We start from the raw sequence: 21,328 nt of genomic DNA on the forward strand, positions 1-21,328 counted from the left end.
TTTGCTTTGGCTTTCTTTTTTTTTGAGACAGAGTCCTCGCTCTGTCACCCAGGCTGGAGTGCAGTGGTGTGATCTTGGCTCACTTCAACCTCTGCCTCCCATGTTCCAGCAATTCTCATGCCTCTGCCTCCCAAGCAGCTGGAATTACAGGCGTCTGCCACCACACCCAGCTAATTTTTGTATTTTTAGAAGAGACGGGGTTTCTCCACGTTGGCCAGCCTGGTTTTGAACTCCTGGCCTCAAGTGATCTGCCTGCTTCGGCCTTCCAAAATGTTGGGATTACAGGCGTGAGCCACTGTGCCTGGCCTTATAGAACGTATTTCTTCTATCTCTCATTTTTATATTTATTTCTCTACCATCTTAAAACTTGTCATTGAAGTATAACGTAGGTGCAGAAAAGTGCATAGGTGAACTGCTGGATGTATTTTCTGGGAGTCATGGACTTTCAAAAATGTTATTTATTTATTTAGTTGTAAAATATATGTAACACAATATTTGCCATTTTAACCATTTTTTTGTTTTTGTTTTTGGGATGGAGTCTCTCCCTGTCACCCAGGCTGGAGTGCAGTGGCACGATCTCAGCTCACTGCAACCTCTGCCTTCTGAGTTCAAGCAATTCTCCGTGCCTCGCCTCCTGAGTAGCTGGGATTACAGGCACCCACCACCACACCCAGCTAATTTTTGTATTATTTAGTAGAGACTGGGTTTTGCCATGTTGGCCAGGCTGGTCTTGAACTCCTGACCTCAGGTGATCCACCTGCCTCAGCCTCCCAAAGCGCTGGGATTACAGGCGTGAGCCACCGCGCCCGGCCAATATTTGCCATTTTAACCATTTTAAGTGTACAATTCAGTGGCATTGAGTACACTCCCATTGTTGTGCAGCCATCACTGCTATCCATCTCCAGAACTTTTTCATCACCCCGACTGAAGCTCTGTACCCATTACACATGAAGTCCCTATTCCTCTCCCCAGGGCCCCTGGCTCCCGCCATTCTACCTTCTGCCTCCATGAGTCAGACTATTCCTGATACGTTATATGTGGTCATGAGTCACTGGCTGTGACCCTGAGCACTCGACATCATGTGCCTCCTGTTTCTGTTCATTTGGCTTAAGTGTATTAGTGTTAAGCCGTGTGATGACAGTCCCCAGCCAGCTACGGTGCCTTGAAGACTGTGCTCAGGGATTTTTCTCTCATTTCCTGTCATCACTGGGAGAAACTGCCATGCAGCTAATGTTTCCGTGTCAGACCGCAGTCTCCAGTGTGAGCAGGACTTGCTGCCAGCTAAACAGTTAACTCCTCTTGCCCATCACAGTAATCAGTGGATTCCTTCCACTTAAGTGGATTCGGGTAAGAGCTGGTGGTGCCGTGAACATCTCTCAGAACAAATTGAAGCCATGTTTGAAGGATGCTGCTTCTACCAGTGATGATTTCTGAGTTTTTTCTCTTCATCTCCTCTGAAAGATTTCTTCCTAAATAGGTAGGTTTTGTACCCAAAACAGCGCCTGTTTGGGGAAAAAAAATGTGTTAAGCATGCAGTTCTGTGTCTTTCCTGCCATTACCCCTTCTCCTAAATCCAAATCCTGTTTAGCTGAATAAGGAACATCTGGGACTTTTCAAGGCCTTTTTTTTTCATGTGAGAGAAAGTCACATCTGTTTTAAAGTATTTCTGGAAAATGAAAAAGCAGAATGGAAATTGGACAAGATTGAAGTGTGCTGGGAGAACGTGTCCATTTCTCACTCCAGAGCATGAAATTCATGACGACATTTGGTTTGGAGGAAGTGGGCAGTCCGGCAGCCGGGGCCTTCCTCCCTTCAAAGCCCCATAACGAAATGGCCAGCAGTCCAGTCATCATACATGTGGACCACAAGTTCCTCTCAGGAGTTCCAGAAGACTGAAGAGGAAGGTGTTTTCCCTCCACTTGCAAAGTAACAAGAACCAATGGCCTCCTAACCCCATGGGTGTCCTGGAGGAACGCTAAGGATGGATGAAATGCACAGGACTCAATCACCGTTCTCCACTCATCACAGCCTCCCTGTGTTAGAACTATGCAGCCATTCTGTGCCACGTGACTTTATGTTATCTTCCACGTGTGCAGATGGAGTCTGTGTGTTCACCTCACTGATTTTGGGTTTTCCCATGTGACCTGCTTTGGCCAACAGAATATGAGTGGAAGTGCAACAATTTCAGGCAGAGGCCTCCAGAGACATGATGTGTCTTCTTGCACCCCTCGTGTGCTATGCCGTTCGACATGAGAAGAGCAGGCCCTGGGGAGCTGCTGCTGATCCCTGGGAAGTGAGACAAATCCCGGGGAGCGAACCTGCGTCTGAGCCGCAGTCTGAAGCCAGGCTCAGCTGAGCAGGTCTAGCCTGAAGGAGATTGATGTTAGCTGACCTCCAGACTCGTGAGTGAGCAAAACAGGTGTTTGTTGTTGTAGGCCACTGAGTTTGAGGTAGTTTGTTACACAATGTTATTTTGCCAATAGCTGAGTAATACAAAGGCCAAAATGCAGAAGCCAAGAGTAAAAGGGTAAGTGGAGTAGGTGGCTGATGTGTGAGTCAATAAGGAAGCGATGGTGGGGTCTGAGCAGACAGCGGTGGGGAAGCGCCTGCAGGAACAGGGTGGAGAGGGTGGGGGAAAGGAATGCTGCAGCTCCACCAGAGGCTGGACGGAGGGGCAGCCCCCGCCCCGCACACCCCTCCTCTCTGTGCCTCTGCTGAGCACTGGGCCTTTCTGCTGTCTTTGTTCAGTGTTTCCAATATCCAGCAGGCTTCTAGAGAGTAGATGTTTGACTCCTAACAGGGTCAATATTTCCAGTTATGGGGTATATCTGGGCTCATGGTCACGCTGTGTTAATGCAACAATAATGGAAAGGTGGGGCACCTGGGATCTACGGAGAGCGCTGCTGAATGGGTATTGGCATCACTAGCTGGGAGCTCCCTAACTCTACACAGCTATTAGTACAAGGAGCCAGCTCTCCAAAGCAGAACTTCCAGGCTATGCTGGTGTGAGCAGGGCTCTGTAAGGTCCTGCGACCTTGAAGAAGCTGCTTAATCTCTCCAAACTGAGGCTAGGAGGTAATGGGGATAATAACAGTACCTATCCCCACAGGACTGTGACAAAGAGTCAAGGCAGAGAGCCTCTGATGATGCCTGGCAGAGTGAAGCCCATCACGAGTTAATATCAATAGCCATGTTGCCATTTCCTTCCTTCCTTCTTTCCTTCCTTCCTTCCTTCCTTCCTTCCTTTCTTCCTTCCTTCCTTCCCTCCTCTCTCTCTCTCTTTCTCTCTTTCTTTGTCTCTTTCTTTCTTTTTTTGAGTTGGGGTCTTGCAACGTTGCCCAGGCTAGCCTTGAACTCCTGGGCTCAAGCAATCCTCCTGCCCCTGCCTCCTGAGTAGCTGGGCCTGCAGGTATGTGCTACCATGCACAACTTATGCTGCCATTTTGTAATGAGACTGATATCTGGCACTCGGTAAGAAATGGATATGTCTTGTTTTTCTGAGCCTAGATATTTCTTAAAAGTAGAAGGCTGGGCGCGGTGGCTCACGCCTGTAATCCCTGCTCTTTGGGAGGCTGAGATGGGCAGATGACGAGGTCAGGAGATCGAGACCATCCTGGCCAACCTGGCGAAACCCCTTCTCTACTAAAAATACAGAAAATTAGCTGGGTGTGGTGGCGCATGCCTGTAATCCCAGCTACTTGGGAGGCTGAGGCATGAGAATTGCTCGAACCCAGGTGGTGGAAGTTGTAGTGAGCCGAGATGGTGCCACTGCACTCCAGCCTGGTGACAGAGCGAGACTTCGTCTGAAAAAACAAAAAACAAAAAAAACAGAAGTCCCGTCAAATAGACTGTCGCACCAAGTTGGATCTCTCCTTAGCAATACCCTGAGCAGAAATCTGAATTCTGCCATTTGTTCCTCAGCCCATATCAGCCAATCTGCTGGCTTTTATTTTCTTTCCCCTTTCTCTGTTTCTCAGGAAATCTGTCTATTCTTACGTTTGTAGGGGGAAAAACGGTGGAGGTGGACCTCAGCAGGATGCTAGCTCTTGCCACCAGCTTGGGCTGTGGAAATGCTATATTATATTGACACTTCCACCATGAGCTAGGTGACCCCTCTGCTGTACCTGTGGCTTGTGAAATGGATCGTATGACCTTCATCACAACATTAAAAGCTGGGGCTTTTTAAACCAGGAAGATCCCGTCACACTAGCTTGCATTTCTTTTCCTAACCTACCATAGAATCTCGCCTCAGTTCTGTCTTGCACTCTGCTTTTTCAGGGGAGCATTTCCAAGGCCAATGAGCTCCCTATCCAGCCATTTTTGCATTTTTCTTAGAGTTTGTGTGGAGATGCCGGTCTGTCTCAGGACGCAGTCTTCTGCATTGTTTTCCAGAAGCTGGCTTTTCTGGAGGCTTTTAGTCTGTCCCTGGTCCTGGTTCAAACCTGAGTGAAGATACCGGAGGATGTAGCAAGCCTCCTCACAGAGTTCATGATGAGCAGGGTAAGGAGATGATCTAACTCCTTCTCTAAGGGCCTCTAGCTCTTTAACAACTTGCAAGAGTGAAATTGCTTCTGTTGGTTTCCCTCCTCCACCCTTCCCCAAGAGAACAGGACAAATGCTGTACAGTTCCTCTTGCATCAGATTCGAGTGTTTGTACTTCTTTATTACAGAAATCAGTCACAGAAGGAATTGCTCTTAATAACAAAAGCACACAATGATTGACTTCCTACTATGTGCATGCCATTCTAAGTGACTGACATGTATTTATTCATGAATCCTCTCCACCTTATGAGGGAGGTACTATTATGATCTCTCTTTACAGAGGAGGAAACTGAGGCTTCCAGAGGCAGAGTAGCTTACCTAGAGTGCACAGCTGGTTAGCAGGAGTGGCAAGATTTGCACTCGGGCAGTTTGGTTCTGAAGACTGCACTTGTACTCACAATGTCATCATGCTTGTTTTCACAGTGCTGGCTGGGTTGAAGACCACAATAACATTTATTTGCTTATTCTTCTACAAAAGTAACAAAGATTCAGCGATGTTCAGAGATTTGGCAGCCTCTTAATAGGCTCCAGGAATAGTCTGGCCTTCCATGGGCGAATGTTCTCTTTAGAATGTGGATTATTGAATGCCTCTTTGTCTCCAACTTGGAGCCCCAGGTACCAATTCCAGGCACCGGGAAAAGTTCCTTCAGCTTCCTGTTAGTGCCAACATCTCCCACTCTCAGCCTGGCTGAAACCAGCTTAACCATTTCTTTTGCTACTGTTTCCTCTCAGGCTAACACAGAGACTCATGTACAATTAGGCTTATTTTTCCAAGACTCAGGGGCCTCAAGCCATAAGTCTTGGGGTTGTCTTTGCCTCCTTTGTTTGGTTGGCTTCTCATATCCAGTAAGTTCCTTCTGGCTGGCCCTCTTCCTCAGACAGCAGCCTTCCTACCTTATCAGACTAATCTCCCTAAAGCTCTAGGGTTCCAGCAAGAAAGAAATGGCACCCTCCACCTGGGTAACTGCAGGGTATGATAAAGGCATCATTCACAGTGGTGCAGGTGGGGTTTAGGAAAAGCAGCAGGGAATGCAGCAATGCCTCAGGACTATAACCGCTGGGAGTCACTGCTACCCCTAGGCCTTCAAGGTCCAGGGAAGGAAGCAGTCAGCAGTCCCCAAAGAGAGCTGTGTGGAGCCCACCCCTCTGTGGCCCTAAGGGGAGGGGCATAGACAACTGAGGCCAACAGGACAGGAGCTGGGGGTTGAGGGGTAAATACCCCGACTTCACTCCTCCCTGTGCCTCCCTCCAGTGCCTCCATGAGATCTGGGGTGTGCAGTCCACATAGGCCAACCTCCCAGGCACAGAACAGGGTGGGGACAATGGGAATGGAACTGGGAGGGATACAAGGATGGGCGGTATATACCACTTTTGCCTCCTCATCCCTCTGATGAGAGATCTGCAGTGACTATTCCATATTGCGTTAAACCTGGTAATTACGGAATTCCACTTCAACCTCACCTAATTCAGCCTTTTCCTTTTTCCCTTCCCTTCCCTTCCCTTCCCTTTTCCCTTCCCTTTTCCCTTCCCTTTTCCCTTCCCTTTTCCCTTCCCTTTTCCCTTCCCTTTTCCCTTCCCTTTTCCCTTCCCTTCCCTTCCCTTCCCTTCCCTTCCCTTCTTCCCTGCCCTTCCCTGTTCCATAGAGAATTGGCATCTAAAGCCGGGCGCGGTGGCTCAAGCCTGTAATCCCAGCACTTCGGGAGGCCGAGGCGGGTGGATCACGAGGTCAGGAGATCGAGACCATCCTGGTCAACATGGTGAAACCCCGTCTCTACTAAAAATACAAAAAATTAGCTGGGCATGGTGGTGCGTGCCTGTAATCCCAGCTACTCAGGAGGCTGAGACAGGAGAATTGCCTGAACCCAGGAGGCGGAGGTTGCGGTGGGCCGAGATCGCGCCATTGCACTCCAGCCTGGGTAACATGAGTGAAACTCCGTCTCAAAAAAAAAAAAAAAAAAAAAAAAAAAAAAAAAAAAACGCACATCAAAAAAAAAAAAAAAAAAAAAAAAAAAAAAGAGAATTGGCATCCCACTCTGCATATCTGTTTTATGTATTACATATGTTACATACATTTTAAAGTCTTAGTCATTGATTTATGTTACTCAGAAATCCAAGTCCCAAGGGACTTTTGTGTTTCTGGGGACGATTGTCCTCCCAGGCTTCTCCTGGGCAGTCTGGCAGCCTAGGAGGCGGCCCTGACAGCCTGGCCAGTACTGAGATGACAAATGGACCTGCTCATTGCTGAGGGCACATACTAAGACAGCTCTGGGACCACGGTGGGAGCCCAGGCTCTGAAGCTAGAGAGACTGGATTTAAACTCCAGCTTTGCCACTTTCTGGTGAGACAAGTTACTTCTGCCTTCTGAGTCTGTCTTTCCTCATTTGTAAACAGAGGATGATTCTACTAGCACTTTACTGTGACCAGGATTAAGTGAGATAATGAATGTAAAGAGATGGACATAGCTATCACGGATACTCAGTTGGGGAAGGGACTGTGTTTTACTCACCTGTAAATTCCTGTACCTAGCACAGTGCCTGGAACACAGCAGGCGTCTGGTCATTGTTTCCTGGACTGAACTGACGGGAATGCCCTCTGACTATTTGGGAGCTGGCGATGTTAGTTGATTCTGAGGTAGCAAATGCTCTTTCTCCCCATCTTTGCCAGGCTTCCTCTACCTACCATTGAAGGTTTCTGAAGGTGACCGTGCATCAGTAATTCACTCAATGCCCATTTCCCCAGCGCTGTCTTTATACAAGGCTCTGTGATGCCTCTTACTCGATGTAAACAGTAGAGAATCTATGAGCACATTCTGTTTTCCATACATGGGTTTATACTGCCCTCTGGTGCATACTTATGGGACAAGCACATTAAATGAGGGCTTCTGCTGGGTGACCTTTCCTTGACATTGGGGAAAAGAGGCTCCCCTGTATAGACCTTTTGGAGTGCTCTTGTGAGAAGTAGTGTTTAAGACGCCCTCCCCGCCCAGTTTAGCTTGCAGCTCTTGAGGGTTACCTAACTCAGAGACTTTTTACCAAGGTCTCTGACCTCTTGGCCATTAAATAATACCATTCTAGGCTCAAGTTTCTTTCTCCAGCAGGCACTTTTTGTCCTGCCAAGACTCAAGAGGAATGGGTAGAGTTTATTGAGTTTATCTTTCTCCCTCCACAGTCTGGTTTCCTCTAATTTCTGGGCTCTTAATTCTTATGGCTGCCCCAGCTGCTCTCAAGGGTCTGGGGTCATGGGAGCCAGGGGAGAACCAGAATCAACTGTCTCTATCCAGTGCCCAGTCCCTGCTTCCACCTCTGCCTCCCTGTCAGTCGTTCCTTCCCAGAGCCAAGCTCCCAGGTACTGATAGCGAAGTGGGGTCCTTCAGGGAAAAGGGACACAGGGGAAGGGGGGGGGTTAAAGCTCAGCCCACCCTCCGCTGACCTCACCATGAAACCTGCTAGAAGCATTTGTCTTTCATGATTCAGTCAAATAACACAAATTTGCTGATATGCAACTATGTTTCACCCACAAAACCAGAAATTTTATATAGTTCAGGGAAATACTTCACATGTAAACCCTGTATGTGTTTGTGGTGGCCTGGAGCCCCAGGTTTCCTGAGCTCATTCAGACGCAGGAAAGCCAGGCTTTTGGAACATCAGGACCCCGAACAGTAGAGCTGGAAGGAGGGCCCTAAAGCTGGAGAAATGGTGGAGTTAACCTTAAAGACCTGAGACCAACGTCCTTTCCCGCATCAGGCTTCCATGCTCCTGTGCAGGTTCTACAGTAAACTTCAGGCTGGGCTTGGTTTGGGGTGCTCAGCCAGGGGCCAGCAAGGGAACACTGGGGAAGGCCTCCTTCTTTCCCAACTGTGCTCACCCTCCTGGCTATACAGACAGGATTTTCTGGGACCTTCAGAAACCCCAGCCTTCTGGGCACACCCAGCATCCTCCCCTTGCCTCTGCTGCCTAACTCTGGTTATGAGGCTGCTGGGCACAGGAAACTTCAGGTGCCAATCCTGGGAATGCCCTGGCTGTGTGGTGGGGCCGAGCTGATCAGAGGCAGCTCTGAAGCCCTGAGAACCCCTTAGCTGGCCTCAGTGCCTCACCAAACTTTGGGGACAGCTGCCAGGGCAGGCCTGGTACAGCAGGCATCTAAAACTTGCCCAAGGAGTGGAGGCAACGTGGCGTGGGAGGTTTTAAGCTGCAGAGTAAGGGAAAGCTTATGAGTCACAGTTCACAGGACTCACCAAAGATGAGAAAGTTTCCCTTCTGTGATTCACTCGCCTGCCTTGCAATCACCTGACCAACAGATAGGTCTTGATCTCTTGGAACCTGGTGGTTCAGGTTAGAAACCTGGTCTCTTTCCTCCTAAGCGGATGCAAGCAAGAGAGGGAGGGGCTCAGCTCAGACCATTGTAATCATCCACCCATTCACCCACCCACTCACTCGTTTATTCATTCATTAAACAAATGGTTATTGAACATCTATATGTGCCAGGCACTGTGCTAGCTACTTGGCATATAGCAGTGAACAAAACAGACAAAAATCTCTGCCTTCCTGGTGAGGCAGCATCTTGAGTTGAGCCATTAGTAACTAACTATGCTGTTCCCCAGCTAATGTTTCTACTACAGAACTGTTACCTCTCCTACCATGGGATAAAGAGATAACATGTTTTTTAAACTTCGATAAGGGGAAAAGCTCAGGAAATGCATCCATCCCTCTGTATCCCTAGGGGATTGGTTCTAAGACTCCCCTCCCATACCAAAATCTTGAGCATATCAAGGATGCTCAAGTCCTTTTTACAAAACGGCATAGTATTTGCATATAACCTATGTACATCCTCCTGTACAGTACTTCAAATCATCCCTAGATTATTTATAATACTTAAAACAATGTAAATGCTATGGAAATGGTTGCTAATCTTCGTTGTTTTTATTCGTATTGTTTATTTTTTAATTTTTTTTAAAATTTATTTTTATTATTTTTTTCTTTTTTATGATTCTTTTTTACATACAATGCATGTAATATTTTAAATTTCTGTATATTTTTTGAATATTTCAATCTGTAGTTGGTCATACCTGTGGATCCAGAACCCTCAGATATAGAGGGCCAACTTTTTTTTGTTTGAGATGGAGTCTGGCTCTCTTGCCCAGGATGAAGTACAGTAGTGTGATGTTGGCTCACTGCAACATCTGCCTCCCGGCTTCAAGAGATTCTCCTTCAGTATTCCAAGTAGCTGGGATTACAGATGCCCACCATTATGCCTGGATTTTTTTTTTTTTTTTTTTTTTTTTTTTTTTTTTTGTTTTTTTTTTTTTTTTTTTTTTTTGTATTTTTAGTAGAGACAGGTTTCAACATGATGGCCAGGCTGGTCTTGAACTCCTGACCTCAAGTGATCCACCCACCTTGGCCTCCCAAAGTGCTGGGATTATGGGATTATAGGTGTGAGCCACAGCCCCTAGCCATCAACTATAATCTTAAATTTTAAAAGCCCAAGACAAAATTATATACATATATATAAAATAATTTGAATTATATTAATGTATTTGTGCACAGAAAAAGGACAGAGAGGAAGCAGACCCTAAATATTAGCAGGGGTGTAAATCACTAGGGGCATATGACGTACATGTGAACAGAAAAAGGACAAGGAGGAAATAACCCCTAAATATCAGTAGGGGAGATTGTATTTTGTAGGAGTGCCACAAGCTCCCCTGTCCCCTGGGCTTTTCACACAGTATGACCTTGATGGAGAGGTGTGGTCGTAATTCCCTCTCCGTGCACTTGTGGCTATGGAGGCAGTACAAGTTCTTCCTAGTCCTCCTGGGATGCTCATATTGGAAACTCAGACACTGCTGTGAGAAAGCACATGAAAATGCCACACATGGGTGAACGTCACTACCCCTGCTGACCTCGCCTGACAACCAGCATCAGTCACCAGGCACATGAGTGAGGGAGCTCCTCTGTGACCTCTGACTGTGGCCATGTGAGAGACCCCAAGCATGTGCAGCCAAGCTTAGCCTAGCCAACCACCAGAATCGGAAAATAAAAATGGATGTTGTTGTTTAAAGCAACAGAATTTGGGGGTGATTTGTTACACAACAATAGCTAACCAGAAAAAAATATTTAACCTCTATATTGTGGGATCATGGATATTGACGATATTTTTCCACATTTTCCAATATTTCTACAATGACTGTTTATTTCTCTTATAATCAGCAACAAAAAAAAGGGGAAACTTGGTCTAAATGCGAACTTAAGGACTTAAACTAGACTTGATGAGAAGCTTTCTATGCAAGATTTATTAGATACTGGAAAGGATGCGGAAGATAAATTTAAGTCAATACGATGGAAAGAGTGGTGGATTTGGAATGAGGAAACTTGGAAATGACTCTGTTTTCTGGGTGACCTTGAGCAAGCCTTTGCTAAAATTTGGTTTTCTATTTTGAAAAATGCAGCTGGCTGCTTAAGGAAGATAACATCCACCAGGGCGCCTGGCCCAGAAAAGGCGCTCTGTAAGTGGTAGGTGGATCCTGTCTAATCAATGCCAATTATAACCAGGCATCTGCAAGCTTTGTGGAGGGCGCATCTTTCACTGCCACCAGAGCCTACAGTTCTAATAATGAAAACTGCATGGAAAAGAACCACAACTCAAAAAAAAAAAAATTCCAAAACCACAAAGTGGCTTTTGCAGCGATCCTTGCAGGTGACTGCTGGAGCCTCTGGCTCTGCACCTCTCAGGAGCCTCCATCCCATACGGATGGCCACAGTGCCCGGGGGGTGACAGACGGCGGGGCCGGCAGCCGGGCCAGGAAGGACGCTGCGCACCGCGTGCCTGGGGCCGGTGTCCCGGCAACCCCGGAACGCGCCTCCGCGGGAGGAGCAGGCGGCCGCGGCGTCCCTCTTGCCCTGGGCTCTCGGTTCCTTCGCCTCGGCGTGCGTTCGGCAGTTCGCCTGCCCGTTGGTGTGTTGGTTCCATGCTCCGCGGAGGCCTCTGAGCACAGACCCAAGCCTCCCCTGGGGGAGAGGGTGGAAAAGAAGGAGCACCTCGAGCTGGGGGTGGGGGTGCAGCGAGCCTGGCTGTGGCCGGGGGAGGACTCGCTGGAGCTCAGAGGGCTTCGAAACCAAGCAACGCCCGGGTGGGGGGAGGGAGGCTCCGGTTTAGAGGCCAGTCCTCCCTCCTGACTTTCGGTGGCTTGTGGAATTTGTTTTCACTGACACCTTTCTTACAAGAGTCTTTTCTTTGTCTCTGGGTTGCTTCTAAAATTTAAAACCAACACGTGCACAGATGAGTCCACAGATGCTCACTGGAAACCGTCGACAGGGCTGCCGCCTCCCCTCCATCTCAAGCGCGACCTGTGGTGGCGAGCTGGAGAAGGTTCCAGAGAAAAGGGACTCTGGCATGACCAAGGTGGAGAGGACCTACAGTTGAGTGCTAAGAAACCCAGAGCACTGGGTGTGGAGTTGGTGTTCACATCCAAGTATACTGCACCCGTGGTCGGGGGTGAGAGTGGGGCACCATTTGAAGTTTAGAAGGTGGCTAGTTTGGGGGCATGTAAAAAGAGCTGCTTATGTCTATACTAACCCAACATTTGATTAGGCAGAGGGCACCGTCAAAGCGGAGATTCTCATAAGTTACCTCAGGGGATCTCACAACAGTGGAGAAGTATATTACCTATGAGTAAAAAGGGAGCCAGAGATTTGACCTGCCCAGTTCCTGGGTTAATAAATGGTGAGCCTGGATTTGACGTGAGTCTGCCATACTCCCGAGCCTGTGTCCCTTCATCTTTCTTTTGCCAATATATTAGTAGGTTTGTGTCACTGTTTATTGGATGGGACAGTTCAGGTGGGAATTATGAACACTCTAAAAATTAAATAATGGCTGGTAGCTCCATAATTGGTTAAGGCCGAGGAGGGTACTTGGAGCACCTTTGCCTTTAGAGAACAGTGTCATGGCGCTGAACAGCCATAGTCTCCCAGAAAAGCTCAGAGTGCGTCTGCGATCAAGTTCTCATTTACCTGTTATGGGTGAGTGGTCTGCATGCTGCAAAAAGGGGTTGTCCAGACTTTGCTGAATCAAATCTTAGCTTTCTCCCTGGTCTTCTGTATTCTGGGTCTATGATCGCCTCATTCTCCTTCACTGTGGGGAGAAAGGAGGGAGGTACAACTCATTCCACCCAGCTATTGATATATGCTGGGACCGTAGAGAAGGAGGAGCTGGAGGAGTTAGAACTGTTAATTGTCCAGGTGGGTCTGGAACAGCAAGGGGAAAAGGATTTTGGGATTCTAACTTAAGCTCCGGACCTTTCTGCAGTTTCCAGTTAGGTTTGGGGTAAAGGAGGAAGCTGCTGTTTTAAGGATGTCCTAGGGATCCATGTTTTTGAGTTAGGGGTACCAGAAGGGTACCAGATCCCAGACCACATTAATGAAAGACCCATGGTGTCCTTTTCTACTGTGTAGGTGAGTCCATTCAGGAGAATACATCTGAGTTTAGAATACATCTGGAGTCTATGGATTTCAGGAAAGAAGGGGCTCCACAAACCAGTTGAAGATACCTGTGTGTGGGGGGTGTGTGTGTGTGCGCATTTTTTCCAGCAGAGAACAAATTACTTTCATTACTGCTCATGGGGGAGGGGACATAATCCAAAACTGGGTTAAAAACCACTGTCCTTGATCCTTAGGCCCCTTGTTAAGCAGATAAGCAGGAGTGGGAAATAGTGTTTGGTTAAATGAGTATCCACATTAAACAAACATGGCTTGATGTATTATTTTTCTCCCTACCAGACAGAGCTATTGTGCAAATCAGCTGAGATGACAAGCATACGAAAGTGCTTTGGTTATGTAAGGTGTTATTCCTGCCTAAAAAAATGGAAATAATTATCCTGAATTCCACAGATGGCACTAAAGAAACAAGACTTTCTTCCAAATTCTCCTTTTTCCCTTAAATTCCTTTCTGGTCACCAGAACCTTCTCTTGGCCTTTAATTACATAGTTTCTTCTTATTTCATAGTGTTTTAGAAACTTGTTAGAATTTTCTGACTTCTGGCTTACTTGACATTTATTGCATTTGAATAACAATTTTCATGATAAATGGCGATCCTTTCAAGCAGGGTGTGTTTCCTTAGCGTGTTTGTTTCTCCCCACAGGCTTCTGAGCCAGATGGGGGAGAGGGCAGCCATTGGGAGCTGGGTGTGGAGAAGTCATTGACTTGCTCAGAGTGACCGGATGGTACTCTACACTGTGGGAGCATCAGTATTTAAACATTTAAATTTTGCCCCTAACACAAACAAGCAAAAAACTTGGGAAGGGGCCCTCTCTGATACCATCCGTAGAGCCAACCAATTCTTGCTTGCGGAACTCTCAAGTCCTATAGTGGCAATATACAATTAAAATGTTTACACGCTATGAAAGGCAGCCACTGTGAAAACCTACGGGCCAAAATTGTCATAAGTAAATGTTACCATAAATACCTCAGAGCTCACATGCAAGTATCAACATAGAGGACATCTTTGGCCTTGATTTCAGTTCTTCTCCACATCTGTGAATCCATTCTGTATCTCTATATGTACATTTCATACCTTTTTCATAGATACATTTCTAGAAGTAGAACTATTGAGTCAAATGATATGCACTTCTCATAGGCTTCAGAAGTAACATATGGCCAAATTGCTCTTCAGGAAGATGGGGACATTCCCACCAGCAATGATAGGAATGCCATTACTCCAAGCTATGGCAACCCTGAGTGTTTGCAAACTGATAGCAAATAATGGTATCTTATTTTAAATTCAATTCTTCAGTTATTAGGATGGGGCCAGGTGCAGTGGCTCTCACCTGTAATCCCAGCACTTTGTGGGAGGCTGAGGCAGGTGGATCACTTGAGCTCAGGAGTTTGAGATCACTTGAGTCCTGGGGGCAGAGTTTGCAATGAACCGAGATCATGCCACTACACTCCAGCCTGGGTGACAGAGCAAGACCCTGTCTCAAAAACAAACAAACAAACAAACAAACACCCAAAAAATAACCACCCACTCCTCCAAACCCAATTATTATGATGGGTGAACTTTTCCCCCAAATATATATTGGCTATTTGTGTTATTTTATTGCATCTTATTTCAAGATGGGGTCTCACTCTGTCGCCCAGGCTGGAGTGCAGTGGTACAATCAGGGCTCACTGCAGCCTCGACCTCCCCAGCTCAAGCAATCCTCGTCTCAGCCTCCGGAGTAGCTGGGACCACAGGTGTGCAACACCACACCCAGCTAACTTTTTAGTTTTTTCTAGAGACCAGGTCTCCTTATGTTGCCCAGGCTGGTCTTGAACTCCTAGCCTCAAGCAGTCTACCTGCGGCGGCCTCCGAAAGTGCTGGGATTACAGAGATAAGCCACTGTGTCCAGCTTGTTTTAAAAATAAGTTACCTGATCATGTCTTTTGCCCTTTTTTTTTCTTTTTGGATATTTATTTTCATCTTATAAATGTATAAAAGGTCATAATTTGTCATGGCTACTATTTTTCCTTTCTATCATGTATGTTACAGATTTTCCCCCAGTTTATAGTTTGCTATGAAAGTTTTAAGTGTATATTTAAAGAGGCATATTCAAATCTATGCCTCTTTTCCTTTATTTTGCCTGTATTTAGTATCTTTCTTGGCAATAACTTCTTCACTCTAAGATTATATACACATTCACTTATTTTTTCAGGTACATCCTTAATTTCAATTTTTACATTCAAATCTGTGTTTCATCTGGATTATTCCAGTTTGGGATAAAAAAGGTTTAATTTTATTTTTATTCCAAATGGTTAATTAGTTGTTCCAGCAATATTTTTTGAATAACCCATCCTTTCTTCACCAAGATAAAATGCCACTTGTTTTCATATAAAATTTTATTCTATTTATGTTTACAATTTTGTCCTATTGATTTGTCTGTTAGGGTTTTTGTCAGTACCGTCTTGATTATTTGAATATTAGACTACATTTTATAAATTATACTCCATAGTTATATAACCCTGAACAAGTTATTTGACATTTCTGGAGCTTAATTTCTTTATCTGTAAAGTTATCTCTATTTTGTTTATAATTACGGCCTTCTTTTCATTTTTAATAATAATAATATTATTCGTATTATTTTTGAGACAGAGTCTTACTCTGTTGCCCAGAGTGGAGTGCAGTGTGGCATGATGTCAGCTCACTGCAACCTCCACTTTTCGGGATCAAGGGATTCTCCTGTCTCAGGAGGGATTACAGGTGTGTGACACCATGCCCTGGCTAATTTTTGTATTTTTGGTAGAGACAGGGTTTCACCATGTTGGCCAGGCTGGTCTTGAACTCCTGACCTCAGGTGATCTGCCAGCCTTGGCCTCCCAAAGTGCTGGGATTACAGGCTGCCCTAATCTTATTTATTTGTGTTTAAAATCTTTTCTTGAGCCTTGTTTATCTACATTATTTAGCTTTTGTATGAAGCCATAGTTCTGATAATCTTTATTTCATTCATTTCTGCTTTTATGATTTCATTCCTTAAAATTTTGGGGGGGTTTACTCTTTTTTTTTTCTTATTTCTTAAATTGAAAGCTTAGTTCATTCATTTTGGAATTTTTGATTTTGAACACTATAACCCATCAATTGTTGGATGGACAGTTTGCATCTTTGAAGTAGGGACTGCATGTTACCAGGTCCGTGAGCCCAGCGGCAGCCATGATGTAGTTGTAATAATTTTTGCTGTATAAGTGCTGAAGCATGTAGAATGTGTGTTCATAGCTTGGAAGAAAACTCCAGAGACAATAGAGAAGCACTCATTTAAGAAATGTGGGGCTGGGTGCAGTGGCTCATGCCTGTAATCCCAGTACTTTGGGAGGCCGAGGCAGGCGGATCATGAGACCAGGAGTTCAAGACCAGCCTGGCCAAGAGACCAGTCTGACCAACATGGTGAAACCCCGTCTCTACTAAAAATACAAAAATTAGCCGGTTGTGGCAGTGAGTGCCTGTAATCCCTGCTACTCAGGAGGCTGAGGCAGAATTGCTTGAACCCGAGAGGCAGAGGTTGCAGTGAGCCGAGATAGGGCCATTGTACTCCAGCCTGGGCGACAGAGCCAGACTCCCACTCAAAAAAAAAAAAAAATGCTGCATCATTCTTATTGAATTATTAGGTCAGCATTAGGTGGAAAATGTGGACATCAGTGATTGAGTTGAAAGTGATTTGGTAGTCAGACTTCTGAATGTGCATAAGATTTAGGAATGCCTTAGCCAGTCTGTTTTGCCTATATTTTCCTTCTTCACATTATGCACATGAGTGATATGTGATTAAAATCTATGTCTAAGTAAATCTAAAAGAATGCTTCAATAAGTATAAAATAAAAATTCTAAGTGATAAAAGCATGTGTCATACTTTAATTGGCAGCCTTTGTTCTTTGTGGTACGTAAAATAACAATGCTGGTACCATTGCTGGTGTCTCATATTCAGTGAAATACAGCATACGAATTTAAGCCTCTAGATTTCTAATTACTGCTTTAGTTGAATCCCACAAGTTTTGATATATAGTACTTAATGTTCATTGACATTAAGCACCTCATGATTTCCATTACAATTTCTTCTTGTATGTGAATTATTTAAAAGCATGGTTTGAATTTCTAAGCTTATGGATACTTTTTGGCTGTCTTTTTATTATTGATTTCTAATTTGTGCTGCATTGTGGTCAGAGAGTGTGGTCTATGTATTGTTGATACTTCTTTTGTGGCTTAGTATATGGGCGGTTCTTCCTTAGGCTGCTGGGGACCCGTCCCCTTGTCCTCACAGCTTTGCCGCTTTCCTGCCACCTCCCCTGGGCTTGACTCCATCCCAGCTACACTTCAAGCAATCAGTTGGCCCTCACTGCGCTGGGGGCTGCTCTAGGCTCTGGGGCGTATTCCAGAGTAGCACTTCCCACACTTGGCAGGCCCTGACAGTCACCTGAGGTGCTTCTTAAATATCACGGCTCCCAGACTGTAGGTCTGAGTCAGAGCCCTGGAGCCTGCATGTTGAACAAGTACCCCAAGAGGATTCTCATGACTGGGGACATTCAGGAAGTTCTGTGCAGTTGGGAATCTGGAAGTGGAACAGGATCAAATATAATGCAGTGATGCAACTAGACCTCGAGAAGGAGATCACTGCCAAAGGTGAGCCTAAATGAAGAGCAGGGGTGAGGAAGGGGGGACTTATTCAAAATGCAGGTTCCCACGCCTCACTTAGAGAGATCCTAATTCAATGGGTCTGCGATGGAATTCAGGAATCTGTATTTTTAACAGGCTTCCCAGGTAATTCTGATGCAGATAGGCCTTATGCCATGTCCTGAGAAACTCAGAGTGGGAGGATTTTGAAGGGAGGAAGTAGCTCAGCTGAACTTTAAGCTTTGTAGAGTCACAGGCAAAGTCCTCTTAGCAGCAAAAGGTTTGGTGACAGAGAGTGGAAAAGATATTATTCACTTGTGATATGAATTTGAGAGGAAATGAATAAAAAATTGTCTGAGTAGCAGTCCTGCTGATAGATGGTGGGAATTTGCATAGTTTCTACTATACAGTCCTATCAATGGGCTCTGCATCGGCAGATTCAACCAACTGGGCAGAATATTTACTATGGGCAGATTCAAGCCCATAGTAAATATTCAACAAGGGAACAACAAGGCCAGGTGCAGTGGCTCATACCTGTAATCCCAGCACTTTGGGAAGCTGAGGCAAGTGGATTGCTTGAGGCCGGGAGTTCGAGACCAGTCTGGCCAAGATGGCGAAACCCTGTCTCTACTAAAAATACAAAAATTAGCTAGGTATGGTAGCAGGTGCCTGTAGTACCAGCTACTTGGGAGGCTGAGGCATGGGAATCACTTGAACCCGGGGGCAGAGGCTGTAGTGAGCTGAGATGGCACCACTACACTCCAGCCTGGGTGACAGAGTGAGACTCCATCTCAAAAGAAAAGAAAAGAAAAGAAAACAATACAACAGAAATAATACAAATAAAAATATAACAACTATTTACATAGCATTTGCATTGTATATTAGGTATTACAAGTAATCTGGAGATGATTTACAGTACAGTATGTGCATATGTTATATACAGAAGGATGTACATATGTTATATTCAAATACTACACTGTTTCATATAAGGGATTTGAGGATTCTCGGGCTTTTGTATTTCAAGGGTCCTGGAACCAATCCCCCTTTGATACCAAAAGATGGTTCTATATGTGAGAAGCATGATACTGTGTAGGTGGAATAGTAGTCAGTCTAAAAATGTACTCAAGAATCAGAGAAGTTTGACTCTTATTTCTTACAATTTTCTCATTACCAGAGGTTACATTGCCATCTATTGAGCTTCAGTGCTCTACGAAATTATGCATAAAGAAATATGCATAATCTTTTCATCTGACTTTTTATTTTTGTGGCTGGATGAGGCACATAACTATATAAAATGATAGGAGAACAGATTGACTTTCATGAAGTATTAATAGTACAGCAGAGTGAAGATAATGGGTGCTCTTCTCTGTCTGACACTCACTGGTTTTCAGGACTCCCTTACTTGTAACTGTGGGTGGTTGGGGAGTTATAATTCTTTTTCACTTATTCAAGCAAACATTTATTGAGCACCTGCTTTGTGCCAGGCACTGTTATGGATGCTGCTATCATGAATAAGAAGTGTGAAGGGAACCCACAAAATTTCTGAGGGTGTTCTTTGAGTTGAGATCACCATTATATTCATCAGTCCTTCTATGAACAAATCCTTTTATTGAGATGCTTAATACAACAGACAGTGCTATTCAGTTCACTTCAGATCCTAGGTCTTCCACTTAGTTCAGAGTAGGTGAACTATGTGTAGGGGCAAGCAGTCTAGCAGAGGGGTTAGGATCTCAGGCTTTAGTGTCACAAGACCTGGAATCAAATATGGGCCTAGATTTTTTTCTTTTTTTTCTGAGGCAAAGTCTCTGGTCGCCGAGGCTGAAGTGCAGTGGTGCAATCTCAGCTCACTACAACCTCCGCCTCCTGGGTCCAAGCAATCCTCCCACCTCAGCCTCCCAAATAGCTAGGACACAAGAGTGTGCCAGCATGCCCAGCTAGTTTTTGTATTTTTGTAGAGATGGGATTTCACCATGTTGGCCAGGCTCGAATTCCTGACCTCAAGCGATCCACCCACCTCGGCCTCCCAAATGCTGAGATTACAGGCATAAGCCACTGTACCTGGCCTAGATGTTTACTTTTTATGTGATCATAGGTAAGTTTCTTAACCTTCTCAGCCTTAGTTTTCTCAACCATAAAATGGGGATAATAAGGAATACCTATGCCTGTGGGTTGTTATAGGGATTAAATGGGATAACGTGTGTCAGGTGTTGACATAATCCTCAGTGCACCGTAAATGCTCAATACATGGTAGCTGTTTTAAAATTTTATTTATAATCTAGAAAACAAAATAGGGTGGAACGTATTTTCAATAATGTAATTAAATATGATATCTCTGTGTTGCAGGTGCTAGCTGCAGTGATTTTCTGGAATCTAAGGGATGTTTTGCCAACACAACATCCTCTGACAAAAGTGTCAGTTCCTCTTCTTCTGTTGAAACAGGCTCAAGCATCAGTGAATCTCCAGGCCTCCCCAGAGTGTCTGCTTACCTAGAGTAAGTAAGGGTCTGGTGCAGAGCTGTCACTGTTGGGGGAGATCCTGACCAAGAAGCCAACATTCTGAGGGGTAGCATGGTATTGGCAAGAGCATGGATTCTGGAGCTAGACTGTGTGGGTTCAAATCCTGGTTCTGCCACTTAGTATCTGTGTGAATCTGAGCAAATTACTTCACCCCTGGGCTTCAGTGTTCTTATCTGTAAAATGGTGATGATAGTTTATAGGATTGTTGTGAGGATTAATTAAGTTAATGCCTGGAAAGAGCTCAGAAGACTTCCTGGCACACAGTAAGCTCTGTGTGTTTGCTATTATAAAGTTGAAAAATAAGTGAAACTATATATTTTTAGGATATGTACATGGGTGGTAAAACTTAAAGAAAAGCCAAGAAATGATTATTGTAAGAGTCACAATTAGGATAGCAGTTACTGTTCCCAGAAGTGGACACACACAGATGGTTTCCAGGGAGGGGGGAGGGGAAGGACTGGCCACGTTTTGTTTCTTTTGTTTGGGTAGAGAGAGGGGTCTTGCTGTGTCACCCAGGCTGGAGTAGAGTGGTGTTACCTCGGCTCACTTCAACCTCAAACTCCTGGGCTCAATCGATCTTCCTGCCTTGGTGTCTCACACAGTGCTGGGATTATAGGTGTGAGTCACTGTGCTAGGCTAACGTTTTGTTTCTTGACCAGGACGTTGGCTTTGTGATTAGTTGTAAAACTGTCTTTGTGTTTTACGTACTTTCTCTGTTTATATTTATTTTACAATAAAAAGTTTTGAAAATGTTTTTCCAATAATTTTTGTTACAAGGAAAGTAATTTTATTGGAGAAAATTTGAAAAGATGAAGACTTTTTAAAAATAAAAGTATTAACAATAAAAGTCACATGGCCAGGCATGGTGGCTCACACCTGTAATCCCAGCACTTTGGGAGGCTGAGGTGGGAGGATCTTGTCAGACCAGGAGGCCGAGGCCAGCTAGGGCACTGCAGTGAGACCCTTCTCTACAAAAAAAATACAAAACTTAGCCAGGCATGTGGGTGTGCACCTGTAATCCTAGCTCCGCAGGACGCTGAGGTGGGCAGATCACTTGAGCCCAAGAGTTCCAGGCTGCAGTGAGCTATATGATTGAGCCGTTGTACTCCAGCCAGGGTATCAGAGTGAGAACTTGTGTCAAAATAAATAA

The 21,328-nt window shown here is 45.1% G+C and overlaps 1 protein-coding gene across 2 annotated transcripts in view; it reads left to right on the forward strand.

Annotated features, from left to right (window-relative positions):
- The first annotated feature begins 11,406 nt into the window (after positions 1 to 11,406).
- The window catches only part of SPATS1 (spermatogenesis associated serine rich 1), a 33,364-nt gene continuing 23,442 nt past the window's right edge, over positions 11,407 to 21,328 (forward strand). For both annotated transcript variants that reach the window (XM_017547449.2, XM_017547450.2), the window contains exons 1-3: positions 11,407 to 11,490; positions 11,815 to 11,953; positions 20,006 to 20,153. In XM_017547449.2, coding sequence (XP_017402938.1) covers positions 11,815 to 11,953; positions 20,006 to 20,153 — 287 coding nt within the window. In that variant the 5' untranslated portion in view covers positions 11,407 to 11,490. The remainder of the gene's footprint in view (positions 11,491 to 11,814; positions 11,954 to 20,005; positions 20,154 to 21,328) is intronic.

This window comes from Cebus imitator, unplaced genomic scaffold, assembly GCF_001604975.1.
Source record: "Cebus imitator isolate Cc_AM_T3 unplaced genomic scaffold, Cebus_imitator-1.0 Scaffold197, whole genome shotgun sequence".
In the NCBI taxonomy this organism is placed as follows: Eukaryota; Metazoa; Chordata; class Mammalia; order Primates; family Cebidae; genus Cebus; species Cebus imitator.